The sequence below is a fragment of the Ailuropoda melanoleuca genome, chromosome 20 (assembly GCF_002007445.2).
Source record: "Ailuropoda melanoleuca isolate Jingjing chromosome 20, ASM200744v2, whole genome shotgun sequence".
Classification (NCBI taxonomy): domain Eukaryota; kingdom Metazoa; phylum Chordata; class Mammalia; order Carnivora; family Ursidae; genus Ailuropoda; species Ailuropoda melanoleuca.
In genome coordinates this window covers 27,507,820-27,525,815 of record NC_048237.1, presented here as the reverse complement: position 1 = coordinate 27,525,815, position 17,996 = coordinate 27,507,820, and the positions used below count along the sequence as shown (strand labels likewise).

At 37.8% G+C, this 17,996-nt stretch overlaps 1 protein-coding gene across 9 annotated transcripts in view; it reads left to right on the top strand.

The window, feature by feature from the left end:
• TXNDC16 (thioredoxin domain containing 16) overlaps nucleotides 1-17,996 on the top strand; it is a 116,060-nt gene that overhangs the window by 873 nt on the left and 97,191 nt on the right. For 6 of the 9 annotated variants that reach the window (XM_034648457.1, XM_034648455.1, XM_034648456.1 and 3 more), the window contains 5 exons: nucleotides 8,913-9,028; nucleotides 10,034-10,257; nucleotides 11,667-11,749; nucleotides 16,914-16,987; nucleotides 17,724-17,798. In XM_034648457.1, coding sequence (XP_034504348.1) covers nucleotides 9,009-9,028; nucleotides 10,034-10,257; nucleotides 11,667-11,749; nucleotides 16,914-16,987; nucleotides 17,724-17,798 — 476 coding nt within the window. In that variant the 5' untranslated portion in view covers nucleotides 8,913-9,008. Of the gene's footprint in view, nucleotides 1-829; nucleotides 867-8,912; nucleotides 9,029-9,953; nucleotides 10,258-11,666; nucleotides 11,750-16,913; nucleotides 16,988-17,723; nucleotides 17,799-17,996 lie in introns of those variants that run through there. The other 3 variants (XM_034648460.1, XM_034648461.1, XM_034648459.1) reach the window with 2 other exon arrangements.

The following is a 17,996-nucleotide window of genomic DNA, read 5'->3' as shown; positions in this document are numbered from 1 at the left end:
GTAGTAAAATGAGCAAAGTAATGCAAAATGATGAGAAAACAATTTGCGTTCTTCTTAGTGTGAGTGGCACATCATAAATTCAGTATCCTTTTGAAAGACGCCGCTACATTTACTGGTGCAACCAAGACTCAGCCTTCTGTAACTCACCATCCTTTGTCTTAATGTTTTGTGTAAGAAGAGTTTTGCTACCTTCTTTCCTAGCTAAGTGATCCATAGGGAACTTTAAAGTCTATTTTGTACTCCAGATTCTGGGACAGTGGTTCACTCGGGCGCCAGATACTGATGTGTTTTGGATTCTTTATAGGTATATTGACAAACTGTGACGTTTAGGCCTGGCACAGTTATGTATGGCTCTCTCAGATGAAACATTCAGCTGAACAGTGTGTACAGTGCAGCCTAGAGCAGGGTACAACTTGCTGAAAGACGTTAATAGGTCTGAGTTAAGCAGTTATGTGCTTAAGCTTGTAATTTTTTTTAAAGATTTTATTTATTTATTCGACAGAGATAGAGACAGCCAGCGAGAGAGGGAACACAAGCAGGGGGAGTGGGAGAGGAAGAAGCAGGCTTATAGCGGAAGAGCCTGATGTGGGGCTCCATCCCACAATGCCAGGATCACGCCCTGAGCCGAAGGCAGACGCTTAACCACTGTGCCACCCAGGTGCCCCAAGCTTGTAATTTTTTTAAAAGGGAAATTATTATTATTTTTTAAAAGATCTTGTTTATTTGAGAGAGAGCAAGAACGAACACGAGGGAGAGGGAGAAGAAGACTTCCTTCTGAGTAGGGAGCCTGATGTGGGACATCCTCCCAGGACCCTGGGATCATGACCTGAGCCGAAGGCAGGCGCTTAACTGACTGAGCCACCCAGGTACCCCTTAAGCTTGTAAATTAAGCATGAACTCAGAGTTCTGTGATTTTAGGCACTCATCAAAATCAGGGGAACCTCCTCTTCCCCGACTATGCCTATTTTTGTATCTTCCATAATGATGAGGTGCATGTTTCAGTTCACGAATAGACTTTCACCATGAACTGGTTTTTCTTTTTCTCCTATATTCTCTACAAAAAGTTATAGTAAACAATATCTGGATAGTACCCATACTAGTTTTAGGTCTTTGCTTGTGAAATTTTTTATTTCAGAGCAAGTCCAGATAGTTGTCTCTCTTCCCCTTCGTTTTTTGGGGGTGCATGAGGTATGCAGATAGAGGTTACCCCAACTGCCTTGAAGGGGCTCTGAAGTAGGGAGATGTTGATTTATTGCTTCCATTGAGTCTAAAGTGATAAAGTTTGATGATATCTAATCAATAGTTTATTTGAAGCTGGTTCAGTGAGCAGGTTTTTTCCAGTAGCAGCATTAACTATAAGCTAATTTTTGCCAGAATGTTCTTACAGGAAGTTTGTAAGCATTATATGTCCCATTTTTTGCAAATTTTGATATGTGTCTCTTCCCAGAGAATGATGCCCACAGAACTTGGTAAAATTTGTTTACAGTTGTTAATTTCCTCTTTTTCTTGAGAGGGAAAACTTTTAGTTTTATGGTTAATCATTAGGGAAATTTAAGTCTATAAAGGGAAACTAACCAAGGTCTTCTAGAAAAGCTTGCTGCTTGATATTCTAAAATTTGAAATGTGTCCAAATGCAGTTGTTGAATATTGTTGTTCTAGGAGGGTACATTACTCTAGCACAATGGTCTTTCAAACATTTAAAAGCAGAACTATTTGCCAAGTATTATTATAAGCAGGAACCAATCCCCAAATAGGATTGCTCTAACTGTAGAGAGTCACCAGCTGCTCCAGCTGTGGCACACGTGAAGGCAGATCCTTACCCCTCCCCCACTAGCAGGAAGATGAATGTTCTGTTGAAATTCCTCCTTATTGCCGTCTGGGGACTCTCGTATTTGGTGCTGAACAAAATTTTGTTGCTTTTTTTTTTTTTTTAAGTCGGCTCCACGCCCAGTGTGGAACCCAGTGCAGGGCCAAACCACGACCCTGACATCAAGACCTGAGCTGAGATCAAGAGTGGGATACTTAACCGACTGAGCTGCCCCAGTGCCTCCAAATTTTGTTGCATTTTATTTATGTTTTATTTGCAAGTTTTAACCCTTTTTATACTACAGCCTCATTGTTCCAACTCACAGTGTTTGTCACCCTCTTGTATTTGTCCTTAGTTAAATGTCACACATTTTTTACAACTTTTTTTTTTTTTTTAAGTAGTCTCCATGCCCAGCATGGAGCCCAGTGTGGGCTTGACCCTGAGATCAAGCCCTGTGCTGAGATCAAGGGTTGGATGCTTAACCAACTGAGCCACCCAGGAGCCCCTACCAACTTTTAAATGACCTGCGCAGGCATACTTGTTTAGAGTTTAAGGATGAGGCAAGAGTTACGTCTCGTATACCAGCTCTGATTAGTGCCGACAGGAGCATTATACTGACGAATTGAGGGCCCCCGCCAGGCTCAAAGGGTATGAGTCTGCATGCAGTTGGGAGATGTATGTGTGTAGTATTGGCAAACATTTGCCCGTGACTTCCCTCTTTTGGCATTGGCACTTGTTGTGGTTATAGTCAGTTGCATTTGAAAGAGTCCTCTTCACTTTTAGAATTGTCCTACAGTGAAATTGGGTCAATTTCCTGTGAATTCTTTGATATTTACTGCTTTGAAAATCCAGTATATGTATTTATGTTCAAGTCACTCTCCTCTTAGCTGTTATGAAAACGAATAGTCCAGGCTGGGTTATACTGTAATAACAACACCCAAACTTAAGAGATTTAACACAGCAATGTTTAATTTATGTTCACTCTGGGTTAGCTGGGAGCTCTGGCCCATGCTGTCCTCTTTCTGAGACTTGGTTCAACAGAGAAGGCTTCATTTTGAGTGTTATCATTCATCATAGCAGAAGAAAAGTGTGTCGTGGGTCATGAAAATATATTGACTGTGAAAAACTCCCGCAAGTTACATATGTCACTGCACATTTCATTGACCAAGTCATGGCTATACCTAATTCAAGGAAGTGGGGAAGTACAATTTTAACATGTGTAGAGAACTAGAAACATTTGAACAGCCCACCCTTTTTGTGAACAGATATTCTCCTTCTTACATGTAGTTAATCCTTGGCCCCTCCCAGTGTACATAACCCCCAGATCCCATCCGGTCACTGTATCAAGCTCAAAGTTCAGGATCTCTGAGTAATGCCAGTAGTGCTAATCTCTTATCAGTCTGGACATTATAAGTTTTCTGTCTCCCATCCCCAGTTGAATACATAGGGTAGTGTAGGGACAAATGCGTATAATAAGTGTTCACATTTGGAGAGGGGAAGAATGGAAGACACACACCAGACTCTAGACTCTAGGAACTTTTGGAATCTCACTGGGCAGGTATTGCTAGGGCCCTTGTTCTGTTCACTGGGTTCTCCAGGTCAGTGCTTTTCAAACTGCGTCATTAATGACCAGAGTTTGTTTGTTTATTTATTTATTTTAAAAAGTTCTTAATGATTCAAAATCTAAATTTGAATTTTTGTTAACTACAATAAAAATGAATTATAACAAAAATGGAATGAAAACACTTATCAAATGACAAGCCCAATTTTAAAATTTTTAGTTTCAACAGACAGAAAATTACTGTGTAAAATGGGCTATAACAGCTTTTTGACATTTACACTCAATGTCTGTGTTTATCTCATTATTATAGACCAGTAGCAAACAGTTCGTATTCTGGCACATGCCCTAGGGTGTAGTTCTTCATGGTCCGTGGCTTTACTCTGCAGGAGGTCCTTCCATTTTTATTATCCCTGGCCACATCTGAAGTTGGCTTTGGAGAATATGGCCTCTTTCCATGGCTGAGCAATTTTGTCAGATTGCTTCCTGATGATAGAAGGGTGGGGGCTAAAGGACTGTCTAAGTTTTAAACAGCTAGTCTCTTCGATGGCGGTGGTTCTTTGAGTACCTTTCTTTGAATACCTTATTAAACATAACCAGTGGTGACTTTCACTCAGTGCTTATCTCCTGTCTACCAGCCTCTTCCCTTAGGGCCATAAATAAGGTCATTAGCCACACAAGCCTGGGTACATGCTCATTATAAATTCATTAGGTGTGTGTCACCTCCAAATTATTGTAGTGACCGTTTTGTCAATTTCCTTAATGTGGATTGCCAAGCTCCTGTCTCTGATGAAAGTTTCCCTGATTAGGCCTTCAACAGTCCTTGCTCCTTGGCCTCTGAGCCATTGTTTTGGGGTTCTTGTTAAGGTAGCACCTTGTTCTAGTTTGTATACCAGTGAAGATAAACTAGATTATGTTGCTGTAATACCCCCTCAAATCTCAGTGGCATATGACCTCTGTTCTCTATAGTTAAGAGTGTGTTTTTTGGTTTGTCTTTCTCTCTTTTTTTTTTTTCTTTGTTCATTTGTTTTGTTTAATATCCCTATTTGAGTGAAATCATATGGTATTTGTCTTTCTCTTACTTATTTTGTTTAGCATTATACCCTCTAGATCCATCCATGTTGTTGCAAATGGCAGGATTTCATTCTTTTTTTATGGCTGAATAACATTCTATTGTATATATACTACATCTTCTTTATTCTTTTATCTAGTCATGGACACTTAGGCTGCTTCCATAGTTTGGCTATTGCAAGTAATGCTGCAATAAACATAAATGTGTATAAATCCTTTTGAATTAGTGTTTTTGTATTCTTTGGGTAAATATCCAGTAGTGCAATTACTGGATCATAGGGTAGTTATATTTGTAATTTTGGGGAGAACTTCCATACTGTTTTCCACAGTGGCTGTACCAGTTTGCACCTCCACCAACAGTGCACGAGGGTTCCTTTTTCTCCACATCCTCACCGATGCTTGTTTCTCGAGCTTTTGATTTTAGCTATTCTGACAGGTGTGAGGTGATATCTCATTGTGGTTTTGATTTGCATTTCCTGAGGATGAGCGATGTTGAGCATATTTTCATGTGTCTGTTGGCCATCTGTATGTCATCTTTGGAAAAATGTCTGTTGTTCTGCCCATTTTTAAATTGGATTATTTGTGTTTTTTTGATGTTGAGTTGTATAAGTTCTTTATATATTTTGGATACTAACGCTTCTTTGGATATGTCATTTGCAGATATCTTCTCCCATTCAGTAGATTGTATTTTAGTTTTGTTGGTTGTTTCCTTTGCTGTGCAGAGCTTTTTATTTTGATGTAGTCTAAGTAGAATGACTTTAACTTTAACATCAAAATGAAAAGGTACAGCTATTTAGAGAGTCAGATGGTTCTATGTAAGACTTCAGAAGTCCCCTTAGTATCTTCCTCCTCCAATTTCTTATTTCTTAGAGGCAATTATTTGAATTGCTCCCTGTTTCTTTTGGCATTGATTTTCCTATTTCTAATAAACTTGGCTTTTGGTCTTGTGAAAGTGAAGATTTAGGTTTTATTCCTCTTCCCACCCTGACTTTGTGTTTCCTTACTTTCTGTCTCCCCATCCTCTGAACTGTGGTTGTCTTGAATTTGGTTAAATTATCATTCAGTATTTTATTTTAACCATGTAAACTCTATTTCTGGCTGATCTGTGCAATATTCTCTGCCTTATGTAATTCCTTAAATAATCAAATTTATCAAAGGTGGAACAAACTGCAAAGATTGTAGTTACTGGGGCGCCTGGGTGGCACAGCGGTTAAGCGTCTGCCTTCGGCTCAGGGCGTGATCCCGGCGTTATGGGATCGAGCCCCACGTCAGACTCCTCTGCTGTGAGCCTGCTTCTTCCTCTCCCACTCCCCCTGCTTGTGTTCCTTCTCTGACTGGCTGTCTCTATCTCTGTCAAATAAATAAATAAATAAAATCTTTTAAAAAAAAAAAAAGATTGTAGTTACTAATGAGTTCCTATCCCTGAAAGTAGGTATGTAAGAATAATCACCAACATTTCTAATTGACCAAATACATACTACTTTCACATCTATAATTTCATTTGTCCAATGAGATAGGTGTGGGAAAGTATTCTAGCACCGAATGTGCAGTTAGACCTTTTGCTGCTACAAAATTCATTCTATGGGAAAAGAATCATACGTTAACCCTACTGTCCAGGTTAGTGTTAAAAACTGAATTGTAACCACAAGCCCAGGAAAAATTATATTTATACTTGAATCGTTCAAATGTACTTTTATTTAAAAGTTTTATCTTTTCATTAGGTTTTAGTTATTTCATATAGTAATAAATGTTATATAGTTATTCCCTTAGCCTCAGGACGCATGTATTCCCACCCCCCCATAAAGAAAATTTTGACCTATTTTAAACCATTCCCATTAATATAAGTGGCTTTAAAATACACTGGTTTAAAATGGCTATAATGTGTAATCAGTGCTAATATCAAGGATACCCCTTAATTATATCATTAAAATTACTTTCTTATATACCACTCACAGTCCTCACTTCATTCTACTTGAGTTTTGAACTCTTGGTTCATTATTTTTTTTGTTTGTTTTTTTATTATATTATGTTAGTCACCATACAGTACATCCCCGGTTTCCAATGTAAAGTTCGATGATTTATTAGTTGCGTATAACACCCAGTGCACCATGCAATACGGNAGTGCACCATGCAATACGTGCCCTCCTTACTACCCATCACCGGTCTATCCCATTCCCCCACCCCCCTCCCCTCTGAGGCCCTCAGTTTGTTTCTCATGTTTCATTCCCCCTTCTGATTACCCCCTCCTTTCTTTATCCCTTTCTTCCCCTACCGATCTTCCTAGTTCTTATGTTCCATAGATGAGAGAAATCATATGATAATTGTCTTTCTCTGCTTGACTTATTTCACTTAGCATTATCTCCTCCAGTGCCGTCCATGTTGCAGCAAATGTTGAGAATTCGTTCTTTCTGATAGCTGAGTAATATTCCATTGTATATATGGACCACAGCTTCTTAATCCAGTCATCTGTTGAAGGGCATCTCGGCTCCTTCCATGATTTGGCTATTGTGGACAATGCAGCTATGAACATTGGGGTGCATATGGCCCTTCTCTTTACTACGTCTGTATCTTTGGGGTAAACACCCAGTAGTGCAATGGCTGGGTCATAGGGTAGTTCAATTTTTAACTTTTTAAGGGACCTCCACACTGTTTTCCAGAGTGGCTGTACCAACTTGCATTCCCACCAACAATGTAGGAGGGATCCCCTTTCTCCACATCCTCTCCAACAATTGTTGTTTCTTGCCTTGTCTATCTTTGCCATTCTAACTGGCGTAAGGTGGTATCTCAGTGTGGTTTTGATTTGAATTTCCCTGATGGCTAATGATTTTGAACATTTTTTCATGTGTCTGTTAGCCATTTGTATGTCTTCATTGGAAAAGTGTCTGTTCATATCTTCTGCCCATTTTATGATTTGTTTATTTGTTTCTCGTGTATTGAGTTTGAGAAGTTCTTTGTAGATCTTGGATACCAGTCCTTTATCTGTGGTGTCCTTTGCAAATATATTCTCCCATTCCGTGGGCTGCCTCTTAGTTTTTTTGACTGTTTCTTTCGCTGTGCAGAAGCTTTTTATCCTGATGAAGTCCCACAAGTTCATTTTTTCTTTTGTTTCTCTTGCCTTTGGAGATGTGTCATGAAAAAGGTTGCTTTGGCCGATGTCGTATAGGNTGCTGCCTGTGTTCTCCTCTAGAATTTTGATGGATTCCTCTCTCACATCGAGGTCTTTTATCCATTTGGAGTTTATTTTTGTGTATGGTGTGAGAGAGTGGTCAAGTTTCATTCTTTTGCTTGTAGCTGTCCAATTTTCCCAGCACCATTTATTGGAGAGACTGTCTTTTTTCCACCGGACGTTTTTTCCTGCTTTATCAAAGATTAGTTACCCAAAGATGAACTCTTGGTTCATTATTAAATATCAATGGCAGATTTGTTCACTGATATAAACTAGCTCTAATGAAAATAATGTTAAGTAATTAATGAGTAATTAGCTCCTTTTTTTTAGGAATACCTGCTTTTTTTTAATTTGTTTTTTTAATTTAAATTCAATTAACATATAATGTATTATTTGTTTCAGGGGTACAGGTCTGTGATTCATCAGTCTTATATGATACCCAGTGCTTATTACAACACATATCCTCCCCAATGTCTATCACCCAGTTACCCCATCCTTTCACCCCTCTCCCCTCTAGCAACCCTAAGTTTGTTTCCTAAGATTAAGAATCTCTTACGGTTTGTCTCCCTCTCTGGTTTTGTCTTTTTTTCATTTTTTTCTCTTCCCCTATGATCTGCAGCCATCAAAAAAAACAAAAAAAAAAAGAAATCTTGCCATATGCAACAACATGGATGGAACTAGAGAGTATTATGCTAAGCAAAAAGTCAATCAGAGAAAGACTATCATATGATCTCATGGATATGTGGAATTTAAGAAACAAGGCAGAGGATCATAGGAATACCTGCTTTGTAAGGAGAGAAGTTATATGCTTACCAATAAGATTGAAAAGAGCAAAGTAGGCAGCACCTGGGTGGCTCAGTTGATTAAGCATCTGCCTTTGCCTCAGGTCATGATCTCAGAGGCCTGGGATGGAGTCCCGGGTTCCTTGCGTGGCAGTGAGCCTGGTTCTCCCTCTGCCTGCACCTCCCCCTGCTTGTGTATGTTCTCTCTCTCATTCTGACAAATAAATAGGTAAAATCTTACAAGAGTGAAGTAAATATCCAATTTAGTATAATTTTCCCTAAATTTTTCATTCTTCTATCATTTTATTCTTTACTGAGAAAGTCTACCCCTCTCCTTATGAGTAATTTTTAGCTATTTTTTTCTTTTATTTTGAGACAGTGATCTTTTGTTTGAAAGGTAGAGGTTCTATTTGAAATTAAAAAAAAAAGTAAAATTCTCACCTATGCTTGTGGTGTATCTTTACCATCTAGAAGTATGATATATTTATGTTACACTAATTTTCCCAAGCTATCTTCTTTTAAACTTAGGTAGTATAGATCATCAGTAGAAAAACCGCCTGAAAGAAGAAACTGTTCAAGAGAAATTTGAAGGTAGCAAAACAGAAGACAACGAATTTTGAACAGATGCAGAGGATAGCATGGAAGTAAGTAAAGCATGAAAGAAGAAGACGATATCTAAGTCAAGCAGAGAAAGACAATTATCATGATTTCTCTCATCTATGGAACATAAGAACTAGGAAGATCGGTAGGGGAAGAAAGGGATAAAGAAAGGAGGGGGTAATCAGAAGGGGGAATGAAGCATGAGAGACTATGGACTATGAGAAACAAACTGAGGGCTTCAGAGGGGGGGGGTGGGGGAATGGGATAGACTGGTGATGGGTAGTAAGGAGGGCACGTATTGCATGGTGCACTGGGTGTTATACGCAACTAGTGAATCATCGAACTTTGCATCAGAAACCAGGGATGTACTGTATGGTGACTAACATAATATAATAAAAAAAATTTTAAAAAAAGACAATATCTAAAATCTGAGTTCAAAAGGTAGAGTTGAATTAAAATATGGGTTGTAAAAGATGCTTGAATTTCTAAGCTGTATAAATAAGTCTAAGTCATGTATTAAAGGTATATTTAGAAGGGAAGTTCTTTAAATAGTGTTAATAGCTATCTTCTAGGGAATTTAAAGTAAAAAGAATGTAGACATAGTATAGATTTTGGATGTGTCACTCCTATGTTAATGGTATTAAATAATAGTATTTGTTGTAAATCTGTTCTGGTAAAGAAAGATAAAATGCCCAATTTAAAACAAGGATTAAATAATGTTTGGGAATTAATTTTAGAACCCTTAAAAATGACAATTAGCTTAACATACTCTAGTAAATATTAAACTTAAAATATTTCATATTGTATTTTCTAGGTATCTTTGATATCTTTTGCAAGTATCAAAAATCAATAATATTATTAAATCAATATCATTTTATATCATCCCTCTCAAATATTTGCTAGAAGGAAATAGGAAAGTACTGGCAAAATCAAATATATAAGTAATGACTTTTATTATTCTCTTTGCAGATTTTACTTCATTCATTTGTTTAACAAATTTATTCAGCAAAACTTTGTTGAACACGTATTCTTGCTGGGTATTATCCTAGGCAACAGAACCACAGCACTGAACAAAACAGACACAAGTCTCCTGCCCATGGACTACAGCTGATGATGTCTTCCAGTTTCAATAAATTTAGAGTTGGCATCTCTTTTGTCATGATGAGCATTTTTTATAAATCAGCAGTAGACTCTCTATCAGAACTGAGCCCTCAGAAATATTTCAGTACATTGCAACCAGGAAAAGCCTCCTTAGCTTATTTTTGTCAAGCTGGTAAGTATTTTTTATATTCTGCATGATTTTTGTGATGTTTCTATTGCTGTTCAGTCAATATTCTCAGTGGGAATTTATTGTCAGGATTAGTATGGTGTGCTATAAAGCTGCTACTAAAATGTGTCTGCCTGAGTTTAAATCCTGATTGTGCCACTGTATGATTTTGGCCAAGTCACTTAGCCTCTCTGTGTTTTTGTTGTCATCCATAATGAGGAAATAATACTTGCTTTGTAAATTTGTTGTGAGGATTGAATGAATTTACTCATGTGACCAGCCCATAGTAAATACTAGATAATTCGCAATTAGTAGAATAACGTCTGAATTTCATCTAGTCATCTCTGAAAATATACTTTTTGGTATCTTTAGTGAACAAATATTTTAAAAGTGGTTCGAAACTTTACTTGAAGTATAGTAATGCTTTTGTTTAATATTCTGCTTTAGCTGTACATTAATACAGTGATTAACCAATAGAAGTATTAAACATAACTAAAAATTGTAATGGTTTCATTAAGTCTTTATCCCTTAAAAAAACCTATTCTTGAATTAGTAAGTGAAATGAATCCACATTTCTTTCTTTCCTTCTTTCTTTTTTCTTTTTCTTTTTTTTTTCAAGATTTTTATTTATTTATTTGACAGAGAGAGAGCGAGCACGTGCGCACAAGAAGGGGGAGAGGGAGAAGCAGGCTTGCAGGGAGCCCGATGTGGGACTCGATCCCGGGGCCTCGGGATCATGACATGAGCCGAAGGCAGTCACTTAACCAACTGAGCCACCCAGGTGCCCTGAATCCACATTTCTGTTGGCTTTCTTATAATTGTTATTTGAAATGGTATTTTAAAATCATTTTGAGAGTCACCTGGGTGGCTCAGTCGGTTAAATGTTGGACTCTTGAATTCAGTTGAGGTCATGATCTCAGGGTCGTGAGATCGAGATCGAGCCCCGTGATGGGCTCCGTGCTGGATGTGGAGCCTACTTGAGATTCTCTTCCTCTCCTGCTGCCCCTCCCCTGCCTTGCATGCATGCTTTCCCACTCTCTCAAAAAAAGCTTTAGAAGCTTTTGAAAGTTTTGTGCATGCATCCATGTGTGTTGTGTATATGGTATTAAACTTGGAAAAATAATGCCAAATGTTAGCTTTAAATTAAACATCTATTCTTGTTTTAGAAATTTTAAAAATTTACTTATAAAGTTAAAATATATCATAAAAACATTAGAAATAAAAATAATGAGGAAATAGGAAATAAGGGTATAAAGATATATAACTAGGTATGTTTACTTGATTATTTGTTGTTTTGTATGCTTGTGGGGCAAACTAATCTATTCTTCAGTTTGCAGCTTTGGGCTTTAATTTTAAAAATTCATCTTTCCTGAGGAGTGAGCCATAAAACATTCATAAAACATTTCTTATTTTAGATTCTCCAAGAACCTCTATATTTCTTGAGGAACTGAATGAGGCTGTTAAACCTCTCCAGGACTATGGAATTTCAGTTGCAAAGGTAGAAAGACATTTTTTGTTACTAAATTATTAGTGACAAACACTTTACAATTGTATGACTTAAGGCTGAGTATCTGAATGTACTTATGTTTCATCCCTTTTTCCAAACTGGAAAAATAATTTTTTCTACCTTTTTTTATACAAAAAAAACAGAAGCACAGAAAGATAGTTCCAGATTATTGTGTAAATTAGTACATGAAGAAGAAAACCTGTTCAAAATTCTTTAGCTTAGAACTTAATTTATTTTGTAAACTGTTTTATTGAGGCTATAGTTCAGTTTTCAATCCAGTAGTTAGGCTTCATTGTTTTGTTTTGCCTGACGAATATATTACAATAGATCTCCACGTTCAACTATTTTTAAAATTTTTATTAGCACAAACTGAGGTACCAAAATTGAGGTAATTGAAGTATTTTTCCTTTTCTATTCTTCTAAGTCTTTATAATTGCTTATGTTGCGATTTTTCCTTTTAGGACAAGGTGAAACAACCTAACTTGAAATGACATATTTAATTTTTTTCTCAAAAAATGTTTAAACTTGCCATTGAGTATTATGGAAAATTTCCACATGCACCATAGCTTAGATAGCTATATGAGCTTTTCATTTACTTTATTTTTTTTTTAAAGATTTTTTATTTATTTATTTGACAGAGATAGAGACAGCCAGCAAGAGAGGGAACACAAGTAGGGGGAGTGGGAGAGGAAGAAGCAGGCCCATAGCAGAGGAGCCTGATGTGGGGCTTGATCCCACAACGCCGGGATCATGCCCTGAGCCGAAGGCAGACGCTTAACCGCTGTGCCACCCAGGCGCCCCTTCATTTACTTTAATCTTAGAATTTGTACCTTGGAAAATTGAATGATTAAAACCCAGTGATTATTAAATTCTCTCAAATTTGTGTCTACCTGACTTTCTGTGTACATTTATGCTTTCTTCATTAGCTTTCTACCTTTGAGAGATGGCCACTGTCCCTCTTGGTCCCTGCAACTAGAGTTCCCAAGGCAGGAAGCATAGAAATGTGAACTAACCTTGGCTATTAAAGGGAAACTCTTTCCTCTACCCAGAGAACACTTCTGACATCAAATGTGTGAGTTTTCCACACCAATCACTTCTGACACTAGCTGCCCACTTAGCCCACAGATTAAGGGCTCAGTCCTATAAGACTCCCCTCCACTTCAGATCCAATCACAAGGAGTGAATTCCCAGGTTACCTACAACTTCTGCCTGACTTGGCTACCAACTGGGGGCTCTCACAGCCCCCTTCTTGGGTTTGACAATTTGCTGTAATGGCTCACAGGATTGAGGGAAAACACTTTGTTTACTATTACCGGTTTATTATAAGTGATAGAGCCCTGGAACAGCCCAGTGGATAAGATGCATAGGGCGAAGTCTGGACAGGAGCTTCTGTCCTCTTCTGGTTTGGAGTGTGCCACCCTCCTGGTACTGGGATGTATTCACCACCCTGGTAGCTCTCCAAGCCCTGTCATTTAGGTTATGGGGGTTCTTTTATGTGGACCTGATTGATTAAATCTTTGGCCACTGGTGATTAACTCAGCCTCCTGAGGATAGGAGGTGGGACGGAAAGTTCAACCTTCTAGTCATGCCTTTGTCTTTTTGGTGAGCAGTCTCCATCTCGAAGCTATAGGGACCCCCAGGAATCAGTCACCTCATTAGCACGCAGAAAGATACTCTTAAACACTGCGGGGGTTTCCAAAGGTCTTAGAAGCTCTTATATAAGGAACTGGGGTTAAAGACCAAATATTAAAACAAAAGATACTTCTAACACTTCTATCACTCAGGAAATAACAAGGCTTTTAGGAGCCCTGTGCCAGGAACCAGGGGCAAAAACCAATGATCTATTTCTTATTATATCACTGCTAAATACTTAAAAAAAATATTTTTTTATGTCAATTCTATATGTAACTTTGAACAACTGATTACACTCTAGAATGATAATGGTGCTTATCTTTGAGGAGCTTTTAATAAAATTCTTAAGTTTAGAAATGAAATAATAGGTTGGTATGACATTCAAAAGGGATAATTATGCTGTTTATCTAGTAGCTGGTAACCATGTATCTAGTAACTAGAATAGAATATTAAAGTTCATGCCCAGGGTGTTGCCTTTATGAACTAACAAAACTTGAAGTCTTGATTTTACAGTTGAGGATGCTAAGCTATGTGGAAAGAAGACTGGTGAATAAGACCTGTAGTGAGGACCTAGCTCACTCTCTGGCACATAATAGATACTGGGTAAATGTTTATGACAGTGAAATGAGCTGACTTTATTTAGTCTTTTAGGTAGATATGTGACAAAGGCCCAGTCTATTTCCTTAAGAATTTAGATCCTAAATAGGGGAGAAAAAACACATTCACAAATCATTCCAATAATTACCAGAACATAATCATTATAGTAGTTACAGATAAAATGCCATTAAGGTTTAAAGAAAGGGAAGCTTATACCTGATTGTCAGGGCAGAAGGTCATGTATGATACTGGGAAAGACTTGACAAAAAGTAGCATTTTGAGATTGTCTTTAGAAGTTAAGATTTCAGGAGGCAGACGTAGATGAAGAGAACACTAAAATATAAATTGGACTAAATGTTCCAGTTAAGACAAAGATAGCCAAGCTGGGTATGATAACCAAACCCAACTCTGTACTATTTAGAAATGCATCTTAAAATAAAGGCTTCAGACATCTTCAAAGTAAATGAAGGAAAAAGATGTATCGTGTAAGTGATGACCAAAAGAAAGCTGGTGTAGCTGTCTTGCTATATCAAAGCAGATTTTAAAACAAAAAACCTTTGAATCATCTTTGACTTTTCGTTGTCATAACAAAGCCATCAATAAATCTTAAGGTTCTGTCATCAAAACTTCCCAAATCTGACCACTTCCTGCACTTTGACCCTCCGTTACCCCTTGTCCAAACCTTCACATCTCATATGGGAAACTACAGCAACCTTCTAATAATTGGTCTTTCTCCTTTCACTCTTGTCCCACTAAACTTCTCTCCACACATGTCATATGTGTCAGATCACTTTGCTATCCCTTCAGAAAGGCTTCCCGTTACAGTTAGGATAAAATAGAAACTCTTCACTCTTGTGGACACTGGCTCCCTCTCTAATTTCACTTTTTGTCCCTTTACCTTGCTCAGTTTGTTCCTGACACCTACAGGTCATCTTTTCGTTGCCTGGACCTGCTAGAAGTGTTATTTCCACAAGACCTTTGCAAATATCTTCCCTTCTGCTTAGAATGTCTCTTTTCCACACATTTATATAATCACATGCATCGTTCCATTCCTTCTGTTCTTTGTGCAAAGGTCACCCCCTCCCTCAAGCCTTCCTTGATTACCTATCTAAAATGTCCTGTCACACACTATCCCCTTACTATTTTTTTTTGTATATGGGACTTAACACTACATATTAATTAGTTTTTAAAATTGTCTGTCTCTACTTTTAGAATGTAAGTTCTAAAGATACAAATCTTTATTTGGAACCTAATTGTACCCCCAGTGACTAGAAGAGTGACTAACATATGGTAGGTGTTCATATATATGTTGAACGGGATGAATGGAAAAAAATCTATTGTCATAATGTCAATCATCCCCTATGCTCTGACTTTTAAAAATTCTTGCTAATATTCAGTTTTTTGGGGGGAGTGTAGCCATATTCTGACTTTTAATTCTAATTCTCTATTCCTAATATTTTTTCTGAGTGTCAGTTCTCCTTTTGTAGTTTTTGAAAATAAACGTAGCTGCCCCAGTTGTCGTTCTGCTTCCTCAAACTCCATTAAAGTTAAATTGAACGACACACACACAAAACCCTGAGCCCATTTAAAAAACCAAACAAAAACTTACAAAATCTAAATAACTGTTTTTCTTCCATCTTTAGTTTAAAGTTTTATTGGTGGCTACCCATTGAAACCTCTTCATTCTCTTTATCTCTTTCCTTCCACCTCTGTCCCATGCTGCGAGCACATGCCCAGTCTTCTCCCTGGTTCTCCTTGCTGGATTGGTGAAAAATCTCTTGAACCTGTTCTGTCCGTCTCCACTTTACTTCAGGTGCTGGTCATCCCTGCCCTGTGCTGATATGATGATATTCGTTTAACCTGCCTCTTTATCTTTGCATTCTCTTGCCTTCCATTGTATCTTCATACTGCTGCCAGGATTATCCTTACGTTTTTTCACACAAAATCTAGATTATAAACTCTCAAGGGCTGTTACGGCTGCTCTAACCTCATCCGTGATTAAGGTTCATTCTTTCTGTGGCACCATCCTCAGCAAGGGTTTCTCCTTTAAAGATGTTTTATGCTCCATGATTCCTGCTGGTGCCCCAGCTGCCTTGTCTGGTTTTTGTCAGGAAGAAGTGGGATAAGAGTATAAGTCAGCTACCTTTTAAGAACCATCTGGAATCCAACCCCAGTGGCTTCTAACACTGTTTGGCCATCTGCAGCTGTTGGGGAGTCTGGAAAAGTCTTTCACTGGGGCACTTGTGTTTAGGGAAGTTCTGTCAGTAAAACAAAAGGGAAGGATGGATTTTGGATAAGAAACCAGCAGTATCTGTGTTCCAGCTGCTGAGATGCTTTCATGTTCTGAGCTTACCACTTACTTCTGCTTCTTGGCTTTTGCTCGTGATTTTTTGTCCTGCCTTAATTTATCTTTCCTTTTCTTCCTGGTTACCTCTTACTTTTCCATAAGGTTGAATTAAATGTAAACTCTTAAGTATAATTAAATAGAACTCTTAGGTGTAGAAATAATTTCTTTTTCGGGTTTACCTCAAGCACTTGGATGAATGAGCAATTATAGGATACAAATCAGAAAAAAAAGTAAAACATTTGACCTGGAGAGAGACTGTACTGTTTAATTTTCTTTTTCTTTCTTTTTCCTTTTTTTAAAATATTTTTTATTTATTTATTTGACAGAGAGAGAGACAGTCAGTGAGAGAGGGAACACAGGCAGGGGGAGTGGGAGAGGAATAAGCAGGCTTCCAGTGGAGGAGCCTGATGTGGGGCTCGATCCCAGGACTCTGGGATCACGCCCTGAGCCAAAGGCAGACGCTTAATGACTGAGCCACCCAGGCGCCCCATGTACTGTTTAATTTTCCTTTTTGTTTCCCTAACCAAGAAACTTGACCTTTTGATATATACTCTGAATCTTAAATATAATCTTTTAAAGGTTAATTGTGTCAAAGAAGAAACATCAAGATACTGTGGAAAAGAAAAGGATTTGATGAAAGCATATTTATTCAGGTAAAGAATTTTTTGAGTGTGATAGGCAGATATAAAGCTATACTTCTAGAATATTAAAATATACAAAATATCACTAAGTCAGAATAAAGTCGTATGCAGTGGGGGTCACATGAAGCTTAGACTTGTTACCTGCGCTTTAGCTTATCTATAAAATGAGATAAAATAGCTATAAAATCTACCTCACAGGCTTGTTTTGAATATTACATGAGAATTCTTGAAAGTAAGCACTTAACAAATTTAGTGTTTTGAGTAGATCTGTCAGTCCATATTTGGGTGTGAAAGACATGTATTTTTGAGAGATCTGCCAATGTCCCAGTTAGATTCCTTTCCACTCTGGTCTGCTAGTCTCTCTGTGGGGACAAATTCTGTCTCCTCAGAGATCAACTGTTAAGGACACTTCTTTTTCTGTCCTACTTGTCTCCTTCCCGGCCCATTTAGGGAATGTGTGTGTGTGTGTGACTGGGAGGTTGGTGGGAAGCCATGTTGAGGCTCATGTGTTTTCCCAGTCTTTTTGCCTGGCCCAGGGCCTTAGCTCTTCAGAGCCAAGATATTTATTGAGTGTATATTCAATAAATATTTTTGTGTGTTTTAACTTCAGCATGCTGGTAGGTGCATGGGATAATGGGTAACACCTAGGCTCTAACATCAAAGCACTTACAACCTACTGTATTGCAGAGACAAGAAAAATGAATTCCAAGGAAGTATTTCTGTAATGCTTTTTAAATTTTTTTTATAGGGGCAACATCTTACTCAGAGAATTCCCTACTGATACCTTGTTTGATGTGAATGCCATCGTTGCTCATGTTCTCTTGTAAGTACAGGGGTTACCCATTCATTTATTGTTATTTACTTCTTGATTTCATTTGAGGCAACCACAATCCATTAAAATATTTTAGGGTTTTAACCTTATATTTGTAGACATTGATTTCACACAAATTACTGGTCTGTCTCCTCCCTATGTAGAGGATCTAAAATGTCTTTAATGGCAAAGGATACAGAAACATCTTTG